This window comes from Geotrypetes seraphini, chromosome 10 (genome assembly GCF_902459505.1).
Source record: "Geotrypetes seraphini chromosome 10, aGeoSer1.1, whole genome shotgun sequence".
NCBI lineage: Eukaryota > Metazoa > Chordata > Amphibia > Gymnophiona > Dermophiidae > Geotrypetes > Geotrypetes seraphini.
The window spans coordinates 50,943,470-50,967,800 of NC_047093.1; the positions used below are offsets into that span (position 1 = coordinate 50,943,470).

The 24,331-nt window shown below is 48.2% G+C and overlaps 1 protein-coding gene across 5 annotated transcripts in view; it reads left to right on the forward strand.

Annotated features, from left to right (window-relative positions):
• The window catches only part of NUP188 (nucleoporin 188), a 198,761-nt gene that overhangs the window by 169,252 nt on the left and 5,178 nt on the right, over positions 1-24,331 (forward strand). For 4 of the 5 annotated variants that reach the window (XM_033962010.1, XM_033962011.1, XM_033962013.1 and 1 more), the window contains 7 exons: positions 5,979-6,137; positions 7,259-7,396; positions 12,051-12,125; positions 12,887-13,096; positions 13,209-13,340; positions 13,503-13,576; positions 13,886-14,015. In XM_033962010.1, the coding sequence (XP_033817901.1) occupies positions 5,979-6,137; positions 7,259-7,396; positions 12,051-12,125; positions 12,887-13,096; positions 13,209-13,340; positions 13,503-13,576; positions 13,886-14,015 (918 nt within the window). Of the gene's footprint in view, positions 1-5,978; positions 6,138-7,258; positions 7,397-12,050; positions 12,126-12,886; positions 13,097-13,208; positions 13,341-13,502; positions 13,577-13,885; positions 14,016-24,331 lie in introns of those variants that run through there. The other variant, XM_033962012.1, reaches the window with a different exon arrangement.

The window sequence follows — 24,331 nt, forward strand, 5'->3', positions numbered from 1 at the left end:
AACAAAAAAACCCACAAACGAGGACTCACCCCAAGTCCCTCCCAGAAACTCACAGCCTTTCTCAAGATCCACGTGGTGTGGACAACAGTACCCATGACAGAGTACTACATAGGCCTGAAACTACCAGTACCAGTATCTTCACGCAGGCAGTGGCGATTCCAGTCCACAAGAACCTCCTGGACTGCAGAGACAAGATTGGCTGACTCCCTCCTCAGGGCAACCAACATCAAGGAGACTGGGATTGAAGTACCAGATCTTTCCAGCCCAGGATTTCGACAACCCGCAGCAGCCATACATGGACATTGCGGTAGCTTAAGAGAAACAGGGCAGCACGACCCCCTCCTCCAACCACCATCAGGGAAGGACCTGAAAAACCCTGTTTCCACGGGGAAAAAGACCTTCGAGGGCGCAATGCTGAGCGCACAAATTGCTGCGCTCCAGTTCCAGATGCGGCTTTATCAGGAGGCCAGTGAGAGGAAATAAATAAAATAAAACAAAATAGAGACTCCAGCTCACAACTGAGCCAGTCCACACTGGCAGCAGTCTGTGCCCCAGCGCTCGCGCAACAGTAACATAACTGCTACGCAAACAAGCACTGCCCGAGGGCAGGGGCATCCAAGGGCAAACCCTCTCCCCAAGGACAAAAACAGAACCTTGACCACCCTCCGGCCCAGCATGATCAGATTGTCCTGCGAAGGCTTGGCCCAGGATCACCAATCGACCAGTGGGCCCTCAGCATCATCAAGCAGGGATTCCGAATTCGTCTCCACTCCCGCCCCCCCCCCCCCCGAGTGGGCGGGGCACCCTCCATCTGACGACCCAACCTTTCCTGCAGCAAGGAGAGGACCTGCTTCGGCAGAATCAATAGAGGCGGTGACGAACAGAGGAGATCACCAAGGGGTTTCTACTCCAGGAACCCCCGCGTCACCATGGGACAAGGACAACGCTCGTTCCTGATCTCTGTAAGCTCAACAGATGCATACACAAGGTCCAGACGCACTCTCTGGTACAGTCTTGGCCCTGTTACAGCCCGAGTATTGGCTAGTATCCCATGCACCCAGCCCACAGGAGGCCATCGTCGCTTCTAAAGCAAGACAAGACGCCTCCAGTACAAGGTTCCTGCCCCTTGGACTACTCAACAGCTCCAAGAGCGTTCACAAAGTGCGTGGCAGTGGCACATCCTCGCCTTCAAGGGAGTGCGCGTTCCTATCTTATCTCGACAGCTGGCAGCCCCGTCAACCACCCATAACCCTCCTCCAGAACTGGGGTTCCTCATCAACTACATGAAATCCCACCTGATACCCACCCAGGGGATATCGTTCATCTGGGCAGTCATCAACACCACGCAGACCAAAGGCTGTCCTACGGGACTACCAGATCGATGCCATGACATCCCTGGCCCAGTGCATCCCTGCCAGCAGCTCATCGACAGCACGCTCCGGTCTTTGTTGTGCAGCACACCAGACTACTCATGTGATCCCTGAAAGTGCACCTCCAGACGTCACTGGGCCAGTGTACCCAACCTCTGACTACCCACCTACTGGAGCTCAGGGCCTTAGGGAATGCCCTCGAAACCTTCAAACAGGCAGGGCAGTCCTCACCCAAACAGAAAACCAGGTGGCCTTGCACTATATCAACAAATAGGGAGGGACAGGGTCGACCTCGCTATGCAAGGAAGCTTGCCACATGTGGGAGTTCTCCAACTCCATTCAATGCCCCATCCAGGCAACTTACCTCCTGTGGGAGCAGAACGACCTGGCAGAAAGACTCAGCCACCAGCTGGATCCCGTTGAGTGGTGTCTCAACCCAGCGGCGATGAAGAAGATTTTCAGCACCTGGGGCACACAGAGCATCGACCTGTTTGCAACCGAACCGAATTCAAAATACTCGACCTTCTGCGCAAAGAGATCAACCCATCGCCGTCTCAGCCCCGACGGTCTGTCTATGAGTTGGAACACCCTAAGTCCTGCAGAAGATTCTTCAGGACAGAGCAACGGTGATCATGACTGCCCTGTTCGGGCTCCTGCAACCATGGTTCCTGTTCCGGCAAGGGATAGTGGTTCACCCACCTCTCCCCGCTCCCGATCAGTGCAGTTCTCATTACACAACGCGGGAACCTTACCCTCCAGCACGACCTGCGTTCCTTAGCCCTGACCGCATGGATGATGAGAGGATGAACCTACCACAAGACGTGGAGCACACTCTTATGGCAGCCAGAAGACCTTCAACCAGAAAACGCTATGGGTTGAAAGGGAGAAGGTCCCGCTACCAGTGCACAGACACGCAGCGAGACCCCTACAACTGCCCCATACCGGACATCCTGCAGTACATACTGAGCTTATCTCAGGGGGACCTAAAACCCACTTCCATCAAGGTCCACCTAAGTGCAATCACGGCATACCACGCTGGCCTAGACAGCAAACCATTGTCGAGGCATCCAGTAATCACAAAATTTCATGAAGGGACTGTCCAATCTGCACCCACCGGCCAGACCACCACCGCCCGGATGGGACCTCAACTTGGTGCCGCATCATCTCACCTCGACCCCTTCAAACCTTTGGGGGAGGCAGATCCCGTATTCCTGGCTAGGAAAACCCTGACCATCGTGTCTACCGACACACTCCCTCATGAGAACAGGGTGGTACCCAGAACCCACCCCCGATTCTTGCCGAAGGTGGCTTCAGCGTGCCTCTACATCTCCCCACAGGGAGGCACACTGCCACCTCAGCAACACCTCCTGGACTGTGTGCGGGCCCTGACTATGCAGCAGATTAGACAAGCCTCAATTGTTCGTCTCCTACGACCAAAACAGACCAGGACTTCCGGCCACCAAACGCAGGCGCTCGCGCTGGATATAAGAGTGCATTCCCTTCACCTATAGAAAAGCGCAGCATCAACCGCAGGTGGGAGCCAATGCCCACCAGCGCAGAACCATAACCAACACAACGGCACTTCTGCACCACACACCAATAGGCGACATCTGCGATGCAGCCACTTGGTCCTCCATGCACACCTTCACCAAGCACTACTGCCTCGACATAGCATTCCACGCTCCAAATGCATTCAGCCGAGCAGTCTTGGAAGTGGCTCTTCCCTCCCGGGAGGGACAGCAACCACTAGCACAGCCTTGACAAACACTGATCAAGTAGGGAGTTATAAATATTGACAAACACTGTTCAAGTAGGGTGTTATAGATATTGATTAAGTAGGTCTTCCAGCACTCCTTCCTAGACTGAATGTGAAATAGGTAAGTATGAATTCTCACATGCAAGTACGATTTGTCACTGTTGACCAGTTGGTTTCTCACTGTTCATTGATTGTCATTGACCAATTTCACTGTTCTGAGAGTTAAGTAGGTCTTCCAGCAATCCTGTCTAGTCTGAATGTGGAATAGGCAAGTATGAATTCTCATATGCAAGTACGAATTGTCACTATTGACCAGTTATGAATTGTCACCGTTGACCAGTTGGTTTTCTCACTGTTCATTGATTGTCATTGACCAGTTTTCGCTGTTCTGTGAGTTAAGTAGGTCTTCCAGCACTCCTGTCTAGACTGAATGTGGAATAGGCAAGTATGAATTCTCACATGCAAGTACGAATGGTCACTGTTGACCAGTTGGTGTCTCACTGTTTATTGATTGTCATTGACCAGTTCATTGTTCTGTGAGTATTATTGCTCAGTTAACACAGCACTTTATCTAAAACCTTGTTTCCACAACTTTACCTGCTTTGCCTGATTACCCTGCCCGGCTCGGCCTCCACAGCCAGGCGAGGGATGCACAAAGCGCTAAGGCGCAGGTCCAGTCGGTACATCCCTCGGCTAGGGAGTCACCCATATGTGGCTGACTCATCCTGCTTGTCCTAGGAGAAAGTGTAGTTACTTACCTGTAACGTAGGTTCTCCGTGGACAGCAGGATAGTCAGCCACACAACCCACCCGCCTCCCCATACGGCCGACCCGGCCACAGCTAGGAACATCCTGGGGATTAGGGGGAAGCAGGGGGAAATGGGTAGGGCTCGGGCATGCCCAGTGGGGCCCGGGCACTGCACGTGCTCAGAAAAAAAAAAAAAAAATCTCTCTGAGCTATTGGAGAGCTTATCCGCAAATTGGGAGGTGTTGGGACAACACCCATATGTGGCTGACTATCCTGCTGTCCACGGAGAACCTACGTTACAGGTAAGTAACTACACTTTCAGGAACCTGGCCTAGCTGTGTCTATATCAGTTTCTGTATAAGAGATAAGTTTCCATGAGCACAAATTGTTTATACCGTAGTTTGGAGAGGTATCTCCAGAATACAGATTAAGCACAATTAAAGGGGTAACATAAGAAAGTACCCAATGTGCTACTGCTTTCTCCTATGTGGCACCTTCAAGAGGACTTAGGATAGCTGTGACTGTCCAGGTACGCAAGCTTTTGGTGCTGCTGTTTGGGCACAGGAGTTTTTATTGCAAGAATTTGGGGTGCAGGAATTTTGGACATCCAAGTTCCCCCCTCTCATGCACTTACCTCCTGTGTGCTGATCAGGCACACATCCTAAGGCAGGTCACACCTTTTCTGCAAAAGCTCAAACTGGCCTCTCACTACTGCAGCCGGGAGTCCTTGAGCAGAATGAAAATGTGGGCTGCCCCAGGTGGTTCCTGTGAGGAAGGACAGTTTTTCAGGAAGCCTGTTCTGTCCTCCCTCACAGGCACTGCTTAGGGCAGCCCACATTTCCCTTCTGTTCAAGGATTACTGGCTGCAGTGAGCTGTGTTTTGTTTATGATAACGTCCCAACCTGCCAGGTAGAATCAGCCTGCTTAACTTTGCCTGCTCCGCCAAGGTATTTGGAATTACATTAATGTGGCAGAGCCACAGATTAGCAGCAAACCATCTGTGAAGCAGTGCCTGCATGTATCAAACAGGAATTCTGGATGCTTGTGAAGTGGGTGGGGGTGGAGCTGGCCTTATTGTTCTTGAGGTAGGGCGAGCAGGGTGTGAGTAGCCCTAGCACAGATTTGGCTGCATCAGTCCTGAGCCCAGTCCCTGCAGCTGAGATTGCCTTTACCCAATGGTGCAGAATCTGTTTAATGCTCTGGCTGCCTGTTACACCTTCTCCCCTGGACCAGGACACAAAACAGAAAGTAGCAATTGTCAGCTGCTATGCAAGCTTGCTTGTTGCTTTCTGATCCCCGCATCCAACTGCAGCTATGCTTCCCCCACCAAGAACAAGTGCCACTCTTTTTCCTCGAGAAGGGATCTGGATGAAGTGCCTCCTTAGGTTGGGGGAGATGAGGAAGAGAAGGGGTGAAGCAAAGAGAAAAGGGCTGGAGAGCAGGTGAACCAAGAAGGGCAGTTCTTCAGGAAGCCTGATCAGTTCTACGGTAGTGAGTGTGTCCAACATTTCATGCACCCAGAATTTTTGTGGCAAAAATTCCTGTGCCCAAACAGTAGCACAAAAATAGCCATGCCAAAATGGCAGCAGCCGAAAGTCCCGCTTCGGTCTCTCTTGTAAAGCTTGTGGGAGGGCAGCTAGTGGCTTTTTCTCTCCTACAGAACTCATGGGGAAGGCAGTGGGTGGTTCTGTTTCTCCTGCAGAACTCATGGGGAGGGCAACGGGTAGCTTTGCCTCTCCTGCAGAGCTCATGGGAGAGTACTGGGAGGCTGTGCCTCTCCTGCAGAGCTTGTTGGAGGGCATTGGACGTTTTTGCCTCTCCTGCATAGTCTGGGGGAGCAGCAAAAGGCTCTGCGTCTCATTTGGGTTGTTTCTTGTCCCAAGTTCCTGGGGGATAAAGTTGTAGCTAATTTTGTCAATAGAAGTATTAGCTGGTTATGGACTCAGTCTTCATCTGCTGGCAGGTAAATATATTCATGCTTCTGAACTGGTCCAGAAAAGAAAATTAGGAGGTAAGTCCTGTTTTTGCTTCTCCTGCATAGTCTGGGGGAGCAGCGACAAGCTCTGCGTCTCATTTACTGAAAACGCATATCCTTTTTGATTCAGGTACCAACCTCTTTTAGGAAGTCCTTGGACGCACCCTCATGGCCAGGGGTTTATCGCCTCTCCATGTCCCTGATGGAACGCTTGCTCGAGACTCTGCGCTACAATTTTCTGACGGAGGCTCTTGATTTTGTGGGAGTCCATCAGGAGAGGATACTTCAAGTAAGACTGCATGCAGGAGAACAGAATGATATAGATCTGGGTCTCAGTTATACTTAGGTTGAGCATATTTTCCTGCTACAAAATCTTATGTTCTGGTGTTGTGTTATTTACCAAATATAGCTGAAAGTGAAACTTCCGTTTTATTCTTTTGACTATTCCAGAACTTGTGGGTATTGTGTCTGTTAACCAGCAGGTGGAGATATAGAACACAACACAATTCTGTATTCTCTTAAGTCAAGTATGCAGCCCCTATATTTTCTTATCTTCAGCAGGTGGTGGATGTGCTTCACAACTTCTGCTTTTTGGTTGTTGCTCCTAGACCAGTTTGGCTCTAGCTCTGCTTTTCTGGGAGTCATATCTAGAGGACTCTGGGTCACTGGGGAATATACAAGTCAGCAGTGATAAATGTAATGTAATGTAATGTAATTTATTTCTTATATACCGCTAAACTCCGTTAGGATTCTGACTATTGTTTGGCAGAACCTGTTCCTAGGTGCCCTCTTCCTTTCCCTGCCAGAGATTTTATTGCAAGGGTCTGCATTTGTCAAGAGGAGTAAGGTTAGATAAATGATTTTCAAAAAAAACCCACACTACCAGAGGTAGGTTAAGGTTGAATATTTATTTAAAACCACTGTAAATTAAAGACTCGACATAGAGCTGTGTTAGGAGTCGTAATGTGTACATATAAAAACAAAAGATAAATAACACATCTAAAAGATATTACAACATAAAAAATCTACAAAAATAATATTAACCAAATCCTAAATTATACAAATTATGAAAATAAAATAATTTCAATGAATTAAAATATTAACATAAGATAAGAATATATCACATTAGAAACAACTTTATACATTATATTCACTTAATAAACAAAATTAAATATTTAGCTTTAGATATAATTAAAATAATAAATATTATTAAAATCCTTGACTGTAAATATAGTTAGAGTGATAAATGCTTTAAAAGTATTATTGATTTAGAACCATTGCATATTTTTACTAGCAGAAGAACAAAAGGAAAGAAAATTATGAGTAAGACCTAATTTTTCCTTCAGTGGTTCCTAATGGGTGTGTCTGTTTAATATTCGTGTTTTGACATATCATTGTGGTTGTCTTCAGTGCCTCACTGCAGTGCGGACAGTGCAGAGTCTGGCTTGTTTGGAAGAGGCTGATCATACGGTTGGGTTCTTGCTCCAGCTCTCCAGTTTCATCAAGGAATGGCATTTCCACCTACCACAGCTGATGAGGGACATTCAGGTATGATGCTGCTGGTTGCCCTATGCCTGATATGCATTGTTAACTTATATTCTTTATTGTCCCTCCAGACTGGCATAGAAACTGATGGGTAATAGCTCACCATGACCAGCAAATAGAGTCTGAGACACAAACTTCTGGCTGTAGTACAAGTGGGCTGTGCAGTTCCAAGTACAGTCAGTCTGCTCTCAGTCTCCAGCAGGTAGAGGTGGTAAGCCTGTACAGTCTTTCCATGGATTAGTGTAGTGCTGTTGGATTTTGCTTAACTTAACCTTCTTGTCCCTGTTTGTGATGCCAGATTGAGCTTCGAGGACCCTTTCAGGGGTCCGCCTGACCTTGGAGGTGCCACACTCAACTGGTTGAGTCCCTCCCCCATTTCCCCCACGTCCCCAAATTTTTAATTTAGAGGTGTCTCAGCTGTAAGCCTTGCCACCAACTACCAGAAAGGCATATAACTTAGAGAGCAAGTGGGGTATGCTCAAATTAAATTAAAGTTGTATTGAAAAAAAAAGTCCTGAGGCAGTGCCGGTCTGAAGGGAAGCCTTCAATTAAGTTTAATAGAATTTTTTTGCTAACCAGCACTTTTTCTTTTTCCCTGTTGCGGTTTTCACAATGGGCACTTTTAAGTTGAAAAAGTGTTCATTGTGCTCCAGGCGCGTGGTTGATGCAGCCGGTGTGTGCATGAAGTGCACTGTCCGCCGCAAAGGAGCATCCTTGTCTGCTTTGAATGCCAGAGAGCAGGGTTCCCCTTTGCACATGCACCATAAGTCGGCTTCGGCCAAGTCTATGGCTCTCGGAGTGGCTGCTCGCCTACCCTGTGGTTCTGGGGTTGGTCGGTGGATGCGGCATCTAAGGCTAAGCTTAGTAAATTTCCCTTTCGGGGTTCTTTCCTGTTTGGCGAGTTGGTTAAGGCCTTGACTGACTAAGGTGCCTCATCTTCCTGAGCACCATTCTTACCCGCCTTTGTGCGGTGGCGTCGCCCGGGGGCATTTGCATGATTTTTGTTGATTCTGCCCTGGCCGGGAGATGACTTCTTTTCCAGGGGCTGTTTCTTTCAGTGCAGGCAGTCCTTTCAGCGTGCCCGCTGGGGTGTGTGCTTGTGTGTTTCGTGACTCCGCTCGGTCCAATGACTCCTTGCCCTTCCCCTGGTGTCGCTGGGAGCCCAGTTGCGGGAGTTTTACCTGGGGTGGGCCGAGATCACAACGGATCAGTGGGTCCTGGAAGTAATTTGGGACGGTTATGCTCTGGAGTTTGCCCAGCCCTTGATAGATCGTTTCATCTCTTCTCAGGCAGCTTGGAAGAAGCAGGCTTTTCGTCAAAAGCTGCAAAGGTTGCTCGACTTCAAACTAAGTGGTGGTCCCAGTTACCCCTCAGGAGGTTCACACCGGCAGCTATTCCATTTACTTCGTAGTGTCCAAGAAAGAGAGGTCTTTTCATCCCATTTTGGATCTGAAAGGTGTCAACAGAATGCTCCGGGTTTCGTCTTTTTGCATGGAGACCCTGAGATCTGTCATTCTGGCAGTCCAGCCTGGAGAGTTCCTGACTTCCCTCGATCTGATGGAGGCCTACCTGTATGTTCCGATTCAGGCCTCCCATCAGCGTATTCCTTCGCTTTGCAATTTGGGGAAAGCACTCTCAGTTTTTTACCTTCCTTTTGTTCTGGCCACGGCTCCATGGGACTTCACTAGGAATTATGATGGTGGTAATTGGCGGCGGCAGTCTTCCACAAGGAGGGCATCCTGGTTCATTCCCTAATCTGGACAACTGGTTGATTCAAACAAAGTCCTTTCAGGAGAGCTCCCGGGGTTATGACTTGGGTTGTAGAATTCCTGCAGTTGCTGGGATGGGTGGTCAGCTAGTCCAAAAGCCAGTTGGATGCTGTCTCAGTGTCTGGTGTATCATTGGGGTTCTCTTCGAACACTTGCCTGGGGAAAGTCTTTCCTTCTGGAGGCCTAATTGTGCAAGTTGCAGTCATAGATTTGCTTCCTGATGGATTGTCTGTGATCATCAGACACAGGATTTTTCTGCAGGTCTTGGATCGATGGCGGCCTCCCTGGAATGTGATCAGGTGGGCTCGGGCTCACATGTGCCCCCTTCAGTATGCCTTCTTCAGCTGTGGTCACCTCAGATGCACGATCTGGACTCTCTAATTCCGCTTCGGAGGTTAGTTCATTGTAATCTCCACTGGTGGCTACAGTCTTCCAACCTGGTGCAGGGAGTGAGTTTGGATCAGCCTCAGTGGACAGTGCTTATTACGGACGCCAGTCTCCTCGGTTGGGGAGCTCAGTGTCTCGGTTACTCGGCTCAGGGCAACTGGTCTCCAGAGAAGGCGTCCTGGTCGATCAATGTTCTAGAAACCAGAGCCATCCGGTTGGCGTTACTAGTGTTCCAGATGTTACTGTAGGTCAAATCAGTTCGGGTTCTCTCGGACGATGCTATGTCATTCGTGGCTTATGTCATTCGTCAAGGGGGAACCAAGAGTCGAATGGTGGAGCAGGAAGCTTCTCTGCTTGGACAAAGACTCATCTTCTGGAGATCTTGGCTTCCCCCATAGCGGGAGTGAAGAATGTCCAGGTGGACTTCCTCAGTTGTCACGTGCCTCGATCTCGGCAAGTGGTGTCTAGGTCCCGCAGTTTTGATTTGATTGTGTAGTGCTTGTGGCCGGCTGGTTATGGACCTAATGGCCATGTGGTGTCAATGTCACACCTTCCGAGGTTCTTCAGTTTGGCTGCAGAGATTACCAGGCCGAGGGGCTGGATGCTCTGTTGCTGCCTTGGCCGACGGACGGCCTTCTGTATGTTATTCCCCCAGAGTCCTTCTTCGCATTGCTTATCACATCAGCCGTGTGATCTTAGGGCTCTGGCCTGGCCCGTCCACCCTTGGTATGCAGATCTGGTTCATCTTCTTGTAGCAGATCCCTCTTCTGCTGCCCCTCTCGTTCTACCTTTTGACTCGGGGCCCCATTCAATGTTCAATCCGGGTCCTTTTTGTCTTACAGCGTGGCTCTTTAAAGGGAACGCCTAAGTAAAAAAGGTTATTCAGATAAGGTGATCTCCATCCTCTTGGGTTCCCGGAGACTTTCCACTTCTCGGACTTATATACGAGTTTGGTGTCTCTTTGAGGAGTGGTGCTCTGCGCGTGGTGTGGTTTCTCTTCGTGCTTTTTTGCCTCATATCTTGGAGTTCTTACAGGATGGTCTGGATAGGAGACTTGCCTGGTCCTCCCTCCAGGTTCAAATTATGGCTTTGTCTGTGTTTCACAGATTGTTGCATGGTTGGTGTTTGGCCTCTTTTCCGTAAGTGGTTCGGTTTTTGAAGGCAGCAAAATTTTTATGTCCTCCAGTCTGGGATCTCAATCTGGTTCTTTCCGTGCTCAAGCGCCCTCCTTTTGAGCCTCTTGGCTCCTGCACATTGAAGGATCTTACTCTTAAGATGGTCTTCCTAGTGGCCATTACTTCTGTGAGACACGTTTCCGAACTGCAGGCCTTTTCGTGCCGAAGGTGGTTTCACCTTTTTATATCAACCAGTCCATAATCCTCCTAGTCTTAGGTAGTCGGGAAGGGCCTTTGGAACAGAGGCAGTTGCGCAAATTGGATATCTGTAGGGTCCTTCGCTCTTATGTTCAGCAGACCCAGGAGTTCCGGAAATCAGATCGTCTTTTTGTTCTCTTAGTGGGTCCTCGAAAGGGGGATGGTGCTTCTAAGGCTACTATTGCACGATGTATCGAGGAGGCTGTCGCTTCAGCTAACCTTCTTTAAAAGAAACCTGTTCCTGAATTTCTCAAAGCTCATTCCACTAGGTCAGGCAGCTTCTTGGGCTGAGTCTTCTCTTGTACCTTCGGTGGACATCTGTAAAGCTGTGATTTGGTCTTCTCTCCATTCTTTTGTGTGACAGTACTGTGTGGACATTCGGGCGCATCAGGACACGATGTTCAGAGAGAGTGTTCTTGTGGCTGCCCTTCGGGGGTTCCACCCATGATGGGTACTGCTTTGGTCTGGAGAGATAATAAAGAAGGAAGAAATTAGGTTCTTATCTGCTAATTTTCTTTTTTTAGTCCCTCCAGACTGGCACAGACCCCGCCCTGTCGTCTTTATTCAGAAGTATGCGTGAAGAGTATGTTTTTTTTCTGCAGTGTCTTTTTGTCTGGGTTGTTAGGGGAGATTAAAAGAACAGCAGTGTTTGGTTCATCTGGTGTAGCTGGCGAGCTGTGGGACGTTTTTGAAGGTTCTTATTCTAATCAGTATCCAATTGTATTTCTCTGTTAGTTGCTATTCTCCTTCTGGGAGTGCTGTTGCTGTTATAGTTCACAGTTCTTAGTTCTGCATGGCTATTCGTCAGACTGATTGTACTTGGGACTGCACAGCCCACTTAGACTACAGTCAGATTTTTGTGTCTCAGTCTTCATCTGCTGGTCGTGTTGTGCTGTTACCCATCAGTTTCTGTGCTGGTCTGGAGGGACTAAAAGAAAGAAAATTAACAGGTAATTTCTCCTTTCTGGGCTGTGTCATCTTTATACCAAGATGTAATCTAAAATTGATTATAAGGTGGGGAGAGAGAGATGACTTTATGGTTAGAAAACTCCTGGTTTCAGCGTCTGTGTTAACCTGATAGTGAGATTCTTGTGACCTGAAAGATTCTTCCTCTGCTGTTTGTTTCAGGTGAATCTTTGCTACCTCTGCCAGGCCTGCACATGTCTCCTCCACAGCAACAAAATGCTTCAACACTACCTTCAGGTAAGGGACATTAAGGGAATGGTACATTTCCTCTAGAGTTTAGAGAAAGGGTTAAAAAATTGCAGGAGGAAAGGGGAAGGTGTTAAGGAATACTATCCTGAAGCATTGTAGAGAAAAGGGGCAAAATACCTTGTAGAAAAGGGAGGGTGCTGGGAAAATCTCACCTGGGGCAATCACTGTGTGAGGAAAAAGAGGATAGTGTGGAATGTTTCCCTGGAGCAGCCTTTGCATGTAGGAAAGGACGGGCTTGGGAGGGTTTCGATGGCTAGGATGGTTAAGATGGGCTAAAGTAAGCTTTGATGGAGACTACAGTAGATGGAACCTAAGCACACTACTGGGCAGGGCTCTGGGTTTCTGGCCCAAAAATATCTAAGAAAAAGGATCATTTAAACTAAATAATTAATTTATGGAGCATGTATGGTTGTGCAGACTGGACGGACCACTCAGGTCTTTATCTGCCATCATTTACTATGTTACTATGAAAGGGGAGGATGCTGGTGAGTGTTCCCTGTATGCAGCCCCTACTTTTGAGGAAGAGGAAGATGCTAGTGTATGCTCTTTGTGTGTAGTCTATGAAGGTAAAAGTGCTTGGGGATCATATGGTGGGGTGTGCTCGCACTGGGCAGTGTGTACATGGGGGTCAGTAGGATTCAATTGCTTCTCTGGAACAGTATCAGCAACATGATGCTGCTATTGAGAGTTTGTTTATGCCTTGCAGCCGTCTTAAAAAATTCTGAAATTGGTTCTTGCTTCTGCTGCAGAGTAAGAACAGCGAGTCTGTTCCCTCAGCAATAACACCGCGTGTGCAGCGGACTCCTCAGACGCCTTCCAAGCAGCCAAATCCTGAAACAGATGCTTTAGAGAAGAGAGCTTTGCGTAGTGTACAATACAGTCTCTTGAAGATCCTTAGTAAGACTCTAGCAGCCTTGAGACACTTCACCCCTGACCTCTGCCAGATCCTCCTTGATCAGGTACATTTCTAAGAGTACACCAAGAAAGCTACTAATGACAGGGTGAGATGAACGATTCTTGGCCAGGATGAGGAAGGGAGCTGACTCTTGTTCTTTCTTCCTTTTCTTGCAGTCACTGGACCTTGCTGAATATAATCTTCTCTTTGCACTGAGTTTCACCACCCCTGCCTTTGATTCTGATGTTCCACCTTCATTTGGAACTCTGCTGGCCACTGTTAACATTACCTTGACCATGCTAGGAGAGGTATGATCTTCACCCCCGGCTCTGAACTGTGTACAGTCCTGCTTGGGACATAAAGAAAAAGCCTCCACTGCAAGTGATGGGAATATGTTTTAGGTTTTCTTTCTGGTACACTATTTCTTTCTCTGTTTGGTGAATGAGATGGTCCTTTCCTTTCTGGAACAGATAGATAAGAAGAAGGATCCTCCATCTCAAGCTCCAAGATTCTATACGTCGTCTGAAGAGAACAAGACTCACAAGTGAGTGTTAGATGAGGGGACCTGGGCACAGGCAGCATAAAGGCACCGACTATAGCTTATACAAGCTTTAAGTAGGCAATGGTGTAGCTTTCAATGGAAAAGTTATATTGCATTGGGTTGTTGCTGTACAGACAGGATCAAGCAAATAGTTTAGCCCCTCCTTTCCTTCCAAAGTCTGCTATAGTGTCTGAGTTGTTATTCGTAATGGAACAGTCTCAAACTGAAAATCCTAGCTTTACCTGCTCTCCACTGTCACTGTCTGGATTCTCATGGTTGGAAATGTCAGTTGCTATGTCTTTCTTCATGTAGGTCTCTGTTGATGTTTACTATGGAGAACTGCTTCTATTTGCTGATCTCACAAGCTGTGCGGTACCTGAGGGACCCAGGTGTTCACCCTCGTGACAAACAACGCATGAAGCAGGAGCTTAGCTCAGAGCTGGTGTGTATACCAATCCCTTCCTTTTCTTTGTGCCTGAAACATATTGTCCTATAACTTGTGGTCCCTTCCTAGGCAGTGTAATTTGGGAGGGGGCATTGTACTTTACCTTACCCTCCCTTCCCTCTAAAGATAGAATTTTCTTTATTTGCTTGTTTACAGTTTTTATGCTATACTGCGTTTCATGAGAATACACCAAAATGGTTGAGAAACTAAGGGCCAGATTCTCAAAACTAAAATCTGCCTTTAACATGCTCACTAAACCGGTTTCAGTCAGTTTAGCGTGCATGTATTTTAGTGGCAGATTATCAAAATGGCTTACCGAGATCTTTTCTGAGATTTCTAGCAATCTCTGATACTACCATGCAAATGTAGTACAATGAGGTCATTAATATTAAAATGAGCACTCCGAGTGATTCTCTATAACTACCGAGTGATTCTCTAACCTTGTTGTGCCAGATTCGCGGCCAAGATTTGCTGACAGGTCTGAGCTGTCGTTGCCTTACTTTCTGAGCAGTACCTGAGTGCTGATTGGCTCAGGCACTAACAGGAAAATAAGGTTTGACAATACCCCCCCCCCAGACAATAAAAAAATACAACCCAAATTGAAGATCTACAGGAGAGATGCCCTGTCTCTCCTGTCGCATCGCACAATCACCCAACACTGCTAACACCCCCCTTCCCCAACAGCGAGAGAGGTGTCCACTCCTTCCCGCCACCAAACAACGCACCCCGACATCCCCAATGCCTCCGATGAACCCCTGCCCCTCTCCCTTACTTATGATGGCTGGCCAGAGGAATACCTACTCACTCCATCAGCAAGCCCGCCTCTTCAAAATAGCAGGCCTTCTCCTTCCCAGTGCATTCTGGGATGCATTGGGGAGGGGCCTAAAGTTCTGTTTGGCTGAGGGCCCTTAAGCAACCTGGGCTAATCAGAATCTTAGGTCCCCTACCCTGCGCATCCCAAGATGCACCTGGGAGGGGAAGACCCATCATTTTGAAGAGGCGGGCTTGCTGGCCAGAGTAGGCATCCCTCCAGCCAGGTAAGGAGGTGGGAGAGGGGGAGGTCGTTGGAGGCACAGGGCGTGTCAGGGGAGGGGACATTGCTTTGCGGTGGAAAGGAGTAAGCATCTCTCCTGCTGCTGTGAGGGGGGTGGTACTTGACTTCAGTGGCAGAAGGGAGTGGGCATCTCTCCCACTGCCATGTGTGTGTGTGGGTGGGGGTGTTGCTTGACTTCAGCAGCAGGAGGTAGTGGGCATCCCTCCTGCTGATCTTCAAATTGGGTTTTGCTATTCTCCGCCAACCTCATTTGCATGCAAGGTTTTTGGAGAATGACTTGCCTTTTTGAAATTGCTACAATAATGGCTGCAACAGCAGCCCATCAGATTTTACCGTTGTCTGTGTATGGCCGTTTGTGGGGGATGGGCTGAGGGAGGGATTCAGTGGCTGGGAGGTTGTAGATGGGCGGAGTAGGTTTTAACAGATATTTCGGCAATTGGAACCCAAGCACAGTACTGGGTAGAGCTTTGGATTCTTGCCCAGAAATAGCTAAGAAAAAAATTAAAAATTTAAATTGAATCAGGTTGGGCAGACTGGATGTGACCATTTTCATTTATCTGCTGTCATCTACTATGTACTAACTTTTAAGATCTAGCATAAGAACATAAGCAATGCCTCTGCTTGGTCAGACCTGAGGTCCATCATGCCCAGCAGTCCGCTCATGCGGCGGCCCAACAGGTCCAGGACCTGGTGCAGTAAATCCTCTATTTATACCCCTCTATCCCCTTTTCCAGCAGAAATTGTCCTAATAATGTACAGCTAAACATAAGTACATCCGATGGTGTTATAAAGAGATAAAGTAAAACAAACAATAGAATGAGATAAGTTTCTTAAAACAATTAATATGAAATACATAACTAAGGACAGTCTTGAGTATAGTTAAGTGATGGTTAGGGGGTAGTATTACAGACCCTTCATGCCTTCATTGGTCTTCTGAATTAAATCTTTTTACTGAATATTTATAATATACAAAAAATGTAGAAAGAAAACAAGCTGCAAACAGTAATAGCAAAGAACAAACAATTCAAAGTACATCATATGTTGTAACAGATATGTAATAATAATAAACGGAAATAAAACATTAGTTCTTAAGCGTCTCTCCAGAATGGCACAGCTCACTGATGGGTTATAGCTTACCATGACCAGCAGGTGGAGACTGAGACATACCTTTTGGCTGAAATACAAATGGGCTGTGCAGTCCCAAGTACAATCAGTCTGCGCTCAGTCTCCGGCATGTGGAGGTGGTAAGCCTGTACAGTCTTCCCTGGTTTAGTGTAAGGCTGTTGGAATTGGTTTAGTGGCCTTCTGGTTCCCATCTGTGGAGCCAGATTGATCTTGGGCAGTGGCGTACCTAGGGTATGTGGGCACCCGGGGCCCATCATTTTTTGACACCCCCCCCCCCCCCTCATGTAAAATTTTTTTTTTTTTTTTTTTTTTTTTTGCAATAACCATGGAAATGGAATAAATGGTCAGAATAGAAACAGGCAGTGAAAATTTTCTTTTTTTTTTTTTTTTTTTCCAAAGTATTTTTATTGAGCATGGCAAAAGGTCCAGACAAGCAATCCATGGTCTGTACAGAAACTTATACATTATCAAAAAGAACACAGAATGAGAGTAACAGCAACAACAAGCATGAACAAGCCTCTCCCAAGAGAAAATTGCAATGAGAGGCATAGCAATACACAACAAAAGGCCAAAACACTTGGGGCAAGCAAACAAATCCACCCCAGAACCCACAAGAATAATAAGCCGGACTAGACCCTCAGCCATATTTTATAATGAAAAAAACCCCCACAAGCAACAACACCCAGACCGCTCACCAGACACACCAATCCGCACAACAAGCACCCAAGAAACACCCAGCCACCACCCAGACAAAACTACCAGACACACCTACCCCACCAAGCCCAGACCCAACCCCCCCTCCCCAGAGAGTGCAAGCGCAAAGTGGACCGTGAAAAGGGCAGCTGCAGAAGTGGAAAGCCCCAGATAAGTAGGTTAGCTAAAGAAAGCCCACAGATAGAAGAAATCAGGATAACAGAAGTTCCAACAAATGCTCCCACAGAAAATTTTCTTTTATTGAACCTCATTTATGTAACCATTATTCCAAACATAACATAACATAAATTATGTCTGAATTGTCATGACATCAGAAGTACATATGGAGTAGTTGCAGGTGATGCTTGGGACAGTTCTGATTATGTTAGTTTGGTTTTATGTGTTTTTTTTAATAGAAGGGTTTTTATTTCTTTTTTTAAGGTTTTGTAGTTTGTGGTCGAGGTCAATAGGTTGTAGAGTTGGGGGTCAAGTGTTGCAGCTCGAATGGCTAGGAGGTTGTCGAACAGTTTTTTTTTCTTTTGACGTTTTTTGGTTGGAGGGTGTGTGAATGGTGCGTGAGTTCTCCTATAGTCTGTTTGAAGTGGATTGAATTATTTAGCTGAAGAAATTAGTTACCCCCCCCATTCCACACACATTAATTCTCTTCCATTTTTGTTCCCATTATAAAAAAACACTGATAAGTTCCCAGGAAAAAAATACATTAAAATAAGAAGTGAAAACAAAGGCCCCTACAGATGAGAACATAACATAAGAATAGCCTAACTGGGTCACACCAATGGTCCCATCATGCCCAGTAGCCCATTCTCATGGTAGCCAATAGTGCTGCCGATTCAGAGAAAAATATTTCATTCGATCCGATTCACCCTGTTGAATCGATTTTTCGATTAGATTCACTGTTAATGACACCGCTTTTTAAGTTTAAACAAAGTATAACAATAAATTTCACAACAACAATAAATTTCACAAAGTACTTAAAAAAAAAAAATCACATTTTTTCCATTAAAGCAGTTCTGGAGACATTTGCTTGAACAGTCTTTTTTCCCAGTCCATAAGCAAGCAATATGAAAAAGATTTCCTTAATTATCTACTCAAACATTTTTGCTATTTACTTTCATTGTACCTATACTATTATTCAGTAGAAAAAATGGACTTAACTGTGCAGGAAATGAATCTCCTCATACACCCACCATATAGTGCAAAAAATGTGCAAAGGTCTGTTTTTTTCTTTCGATCACTACATAGCCTAATGCCACACAAGCAGCGCTGTTACAAACATATTCTGAAGGTCAATGCTAAGGTTGACAAAGTTTCCTTCCTTGGACCAGAAGGAGATACTGACAAACCACTGGAAGAGATTCTAAAACAACTACCCAGAAATAACACCCAAAGACCCACTCAGTGTGTGAACCAGTTGAGTGGAGTGGACTAACTGGGGGTGGAAATGGGCCCAGAGTTTGCCTCAGCAGAATTTCCCAGACTACCTCTTCCTCTCAACACACTGACATGCTACCACCACCACCAACACTAGGAACACCTCACCGAGTATGCCAGTAATGCTTATAAACTTTATAAAACACATTATTATATTTTCTTATAAAGCATATATTTTAACTGAACTCAGCCTTGCCATTCACAAAAATAGAAAAGTTCCCATTTCAAGCTGTCTCATGTACACTTTTCAAATCTAACATATTGTAATCACAAAACAGAAAATAAAATTATTTTTTCTACCTTTTGTTCTCTGATCAATATTCAAATCTTGTTGGTCCCAGGCTCTTGTTGTCTTGCTTGCCAGGGTCTCCTTTCTCCGTGCTAACCATCCGTCTGCCATCTCTGTTCTCCCCTTCCGTTTCCCTTCCCTCTCCCGGAGCTCTGGCATCTTTCCTTTTTTTTGTCTCCATCCACAGATTCACCTTTTCTCAACTCCCCACCACCCCAGGATCCACCATCTCTCCCTTTCTGTTCCCAACTATCCTCCTATCCAGTATCTCTATCCCCCCCTCCACACCATCCCCTGTTTCCAAGTTCTTCTCCCTTTCTGTTCCTTCCCTCCCTAAATCCCATTATGCACCATCTCTCTCCCACTCCTCTGTTTTTTAGACCCATTATTTCTAACCCCCAAAGTCTGGCATATGCATGTATCTTTGAACCCCCCTTCCCTCTCTCCCTCTGTGTACTTTTACACCAGGGACCCCCCTCCCCCGAAGGTCTGTCCCCCCTCCGAAGGGCTACACCCCACCCTGAAGACCTGCACCCCCCGAAGGACTTTACCTCCCACCCCGAAGGTCTGTCCCCCTCTGAAGGCCTAAACCCCACCCCTCAAGGACTGCACCCCCCCCCCGAAGGCCTGCACTCCCTTGAAGGTCTGCACCCCCCGAAGGCCTGTCCCCCCCTTGAAGGCCTGTCCCACCCCCTTGTAGGCCTGTCCCCCTTTAAGGCCTGCCTGCCTGCCTTTCCCCCCCTTGAAGGCCTGTCTCCCCCTTGAAGGCCTGCACCCCCCTTGAAGGCCTGCACCCCCCCTTGAAGGCCTGTCCCCCCCCCTTGTAGGCCTGTCCCCCCCCTTGTAGGCCTGTTCCCCCCCCCTTGTAGGCCTGTCCCCCCTTGAAGGCCTGCCTGCCTTTCCCCCCTTGAAGGCCTGCACCCCCCCTTGAAGGCCTGCCCCCCCCCCTTGTAGGCCTGTCCCCCCCCTTGTAGGCCTGTCCCCCCCCTTGTAGGCCTGTCCCCCCCTTGAAGGCCTGCCTGCCTGCCTTTCCCCCTTGAAGGCCTGCACCCCTTGAAGGTCTGCACCCCCCCAAAGGCCTACACCCCCCCCCGAAGGTCTGCAACCAGCCCCCTGAAGGCCTGCCTGGCCCCCCTTGAAGGCCTGCACCCCCTTGAATGTCTGCACCCCCCCCGAAGGCCTGTCCCCCTTGAAGGCCTGCCTGCCTGCCTGTCCACCCCCTCCCCCTTGAAAGCCTGCTTGCCTGCCCGCCCGCCCCACCCTGAAGGCCTGATGCCCCGACCCACCCCCGAAGGACCGCTCGCCCCCCTGGCCTCCCCGCACCACCTATGAACAGCCGCAGCAGGATCGCGAAGTCAGCGTCGGGTACCAGCCCTAAGGGGGTGTTCCCGGCCTTGCCGTTCAGTCCCCCGCCACCCCCGAAGGACCGCTCGCCCCCCTGGCCTCCCCGCACCACCTATGAACAGCCGCAGCAGGAACGCGAAGTCAGCGTCAGCGATCCCTGCTGCTTCCTGCGCCACGGTCCCGCCCCTCCTCTGACGTCAGAGGAGGGGCGGGATCGCGTCGTAGGAAGCAGCGCAGGGATGCTGACGCTGACTTCGCGATCCTGCTGCGGCTGTTTCATAGGTGGTGCGGGGAGGCCAGGGGGGCGAGCGGTCCTTCGGGGGTGGCGGGGGACTGAACGGCAAGGCCGGGAACACCCCCTTAGGGCTGGTACCCGGGGCGGCCCGCCCCCCCCCGCCCCCCCCTAGGTACGCCACTGTCTTGGGGGGACCCTTTTGGGGGTCCATCCAACCTCGGGGGTGCCACACTCGACGGATCAAGTCCCTACCCCCATTTCCCCACAATTTTTGCTGTAGAGGTGCTACAGCTGTAAGCCTTGCCACCGTTACCAATAGCCAATAGGGTCTGTTCAAGTTTAAAAAAAAAATGCTGAGGCAGTGCCGGTCTGAAGAGAAGCCTTCAATTGACTTTAATTGCTAACTGCACTTTTTCTTTTCTGCTAGTAGCATTTAAAATGAAAAAGTGCTCATTGTGCTCTAGATGTGAGGTCGATGTGGCCGGCCTGTGCTCAAGGTGTGCCGGCCGCCACGAAGGAGAATCCTTGTCAGCTTTGTGAGTGCTTCACGCGTCGGCGGAGAAACCCAGGCTTCTCCTACCACCCACACAGAGATTTCCCCAGCCGCCATCAGTCAAGGAAATAAGGTTTTCCTTATCACCAGTAGTATTGGGGATTCCCTTACCGCTGCTGCTGGGGCAGTTCAAGCCTTTTGCTGTTGTAGGCCCCTCCATTTTGTCTACAGCCAGGTAACATTCCCCTGGACAGCAGCAGGTTTCTGCTGGATCTCCTGCTTTAGCAGTGAGTCCTAATGTGCCGCCAAGGGATTTCCCCCCGGATTTTGTGTTAGCCTTGTGGAAGGCTTAGCTTCAGGTGGCCAGGGGTCATGTTTCCTACCTGGGGTGTCTCGGGTTTTTCAGGGTTTTTTTCGCCCTCTGTGTCCACCCCTGTTCACCCCCCCCTCAGCGCCAGTTCCGACCCAGTCTCCCCCACCTTCGTCCAAGCAGCTGAGGGTCTCGTTGGATGATGATTGTTTTGTTTGGGGAAGCGTTTTCACTTGGTGAGGACTTGAACTCTTGGTGGATCCCCAAGATCCTTTCAGGGGAACGGATGCGCTGGTGGGTGTTTTTATGGAGCTACCAGCTGGCGAGGATGCAGCAGTGGTGCATATTTTTCAGCGGGAAGAGCTCCAGGAGCTTATTCTTCAGGTGTCCTCGGTTTTGCGTTTTGAGGAGGACACAAAGGAGCCCCCGCGTGTGGTGGACCCCCTGCTTCAGGGGATCCGCTCAGCCTCCTGCTCTTTTCCTATGCACAGGATATTTGGGCTATTATGCTCGCACAATGGAAGGCGCTGGAAACGCCTTTTCATTTTGCATGGTCTATGGCCCACCTGTATACCATTCCAGATGGGAATAGGGATACCTTGAAATCTCCTGTGGTGGATGCAGTGGTTTCGGCCATTGCGTGTTGGCATATGGTGCCGGTTGAGGGCGGCTCGGCTTTGCGGGACTCTGAGGATCGTAGGATAGAGTCTCTTCTTATGCAGTGTTTTGATGTGGCTGCCCTGATGGTCCGGGCGGCGATGTGTGGCGGTCTGGTTGCTCGAGCATGTTCTTGACCAGGAGTCTAATGACTAGTCCTTGGTGGATCAGGAGGTAGCTAAGATTGAGCTGGGCGCTTCTTAATCTCTCGGATGCCATATATTATCTGCTGCGGGCTTCATCGAAACATAGAGTATGATGGCAGAAAAGGGCCGTCGGCCCAACAAGTCTACCCACTCAAAGAACCCTCCCTCAACAAGAACCCTCTTTCTAAGCATTTCCCCGGAGCGAACCCACATGTTTATCCCATCATCCCTTGAAGTCGAGCGCGTTACTGCCTCAACTACCTGACGTGGAAGACCATTCCATCGATCAACCACCCTTTCGGTGAAGAAGTATTTTCAGATGTCACCATGAAATCTCTCACCCTTGAGTTTGAGCGGATGCCCTCTTGTTACCGTGGGACCCGTAAGGAAAAAGATATCTTCCTTCACCTCAATAGGGCCCGTGAGATATTTGAATGTCTCTATCATGTCTCCCTTCTCTGCGTTCTTCAAGAGAATATAACTGCAGCCTGCTTAGACATTCTTCATATGGGAGATCCTTAAGTCCTAAGACCATCTTGGTGGCCATTCGCTGAACCGACTCCATTCTCTTCACATCTTTTTGATAATGTGGCCTCTAAAACTGAACACAGTACTCCAGATGAGGTCTCACCATGGACCTGTACAACGACATTATAACTTAAGGCTTTCGGCTGATAAAACTTCTTCGGATGCAACTCAGCATTTGTCTAGCCTTGGCTGAAGCTTTCTCCACCTGATTGGCAGTTTTCATATCTTTACTAATGATTACACCCAGGTCCCATTCTGCTACAGTTCTTGTTAAGTTTTCACCATTCAGGGTGTATGTTCTGCAGGGATTACCTCTACCAAGGTGCATAACCTTACACCTTTTGGCATTAAAAGTCAGTTGCCAAGTATTAGACCAGTGTTCCAGTAAATACAGGTCCTGACTCATAGTGTCGGGCACAGTTGCGCTGCCCACAACATTACATAGCTTAGCGTCATCGGCAAATAGTGTAATTTTACCTCGAAGTCCCTGAGGCAGATCCCTTACAAAGATATTAAATAGTATCAGACCCAAGACCGAGCCCTGCGGCACTCCACTGGTCACTTCCAACGTTTCTGAGGGAGTACCATTTACCACCACCCTTTGAAATCTACCACTAAGCCAGTCTTTAACCCATGCAGTCATTGTTTCTCCTAGTCCCATCGTATTCATCTTGTTTAATAACCTACGGTGTGGGACACTATCAAAAGCCTTATTGAAGTCTAAATACACAATATCCAGGGACTCTTTCCCCCATCCAGTTGTTTCGTTACCCAGTCAAGAAGCTTATCAGATTGGATTGACAAGACCTTCCCTTCGTAAATCCATGCTGATGGGGATCCCTCAGTCTTTCGTCATCCAGAATCGTATCCAATCTGTTTTTAATCAACGTTTCCATAAGTTTACACACTATTGATGTGAGACTCACCGGTCTGTAATTTTCAGCCTCTGACTTGCATCCCTTTTTGTGGAGCAGAATGATGTTAGCATTTTCTAGTCCAAGGGGACTTTTCCCTTGCTTAGGGAAAGATTGAAAAGCGCGGCTGGGGTGTAGATTACCCGGTCCCATGGCTTTGTTCACTTTTAGCTTCGATAGCTTGTGGTAGACGTTGCTCGCGGTAAATTCTAAATCTCGGAATGGGTCCTCCGAGCACCCCCTTGTCTGTAGCTGCAGTCCGAATCCCGGCGCCTCACAGGTAAAGACTGAGCAGAAATAGCTATTGAGTAGTTCGGCTTTATCTGAGTCCAAGTCTACAAAGTTACCGTCGGGTTTCCTTAGGCGCACAATCCTGTCTGTGTTCTTTCTTCTGTCGCTAACATACTTGAAAAAGGATTTATCCCCTTTTTTAATCTGCCTAGCTATATTTTCTTCCATCCGGAGTTTGGCATTCCTGACTGCTTTTTTAACAGTTCTAGATTTTACCAGATAGGTTTCTTTAGCTTCTGGTCATTGTGATTGTTTGTAGGATACAAATGCTTTTCTCTTTTGCTTTACTAGTTCCGAGATCTCTGCGGAGAACCACGGGGGTCTATTATTTCTCTGTCGTTTACTCACAGTTTTTATGTAGAGGTTGGTTGCTTCTTGCAGGGTAGATTTTAGAGTCGACCACAGTATCTCTACACTGTCCGTCGTGCCCTGGTTTTGCAATCCATGGCTCTAGGTGTGGCCGCCTATACCTGTGACTCCAGGCTTGGTCCATATCCTGTGACTCCGGACGTGGTGTCTAAGGCTAAGCTTAAAAAACTTCCCTTTTGAAGGTCTTTCTTGTTTGGCAAAGATCTGGATAAGTTGGTTCAGACCTTGACTTGACTCTAAGGTGCCCCGTCTTCCTGAAAACTGTGCTTGCCCGCCTGTGCGGGTGGTGTTGTTCAGGGGCATTTGCGTAATTTTCTCCGTTACTGCTCTGGTCGAAGGATGGCTTCTGTTCCTTCTACCGGGTCTTCCCGGGGCCAGTTCTATCAGCGAATGCAGTCCTTTCAGGAGCCTGC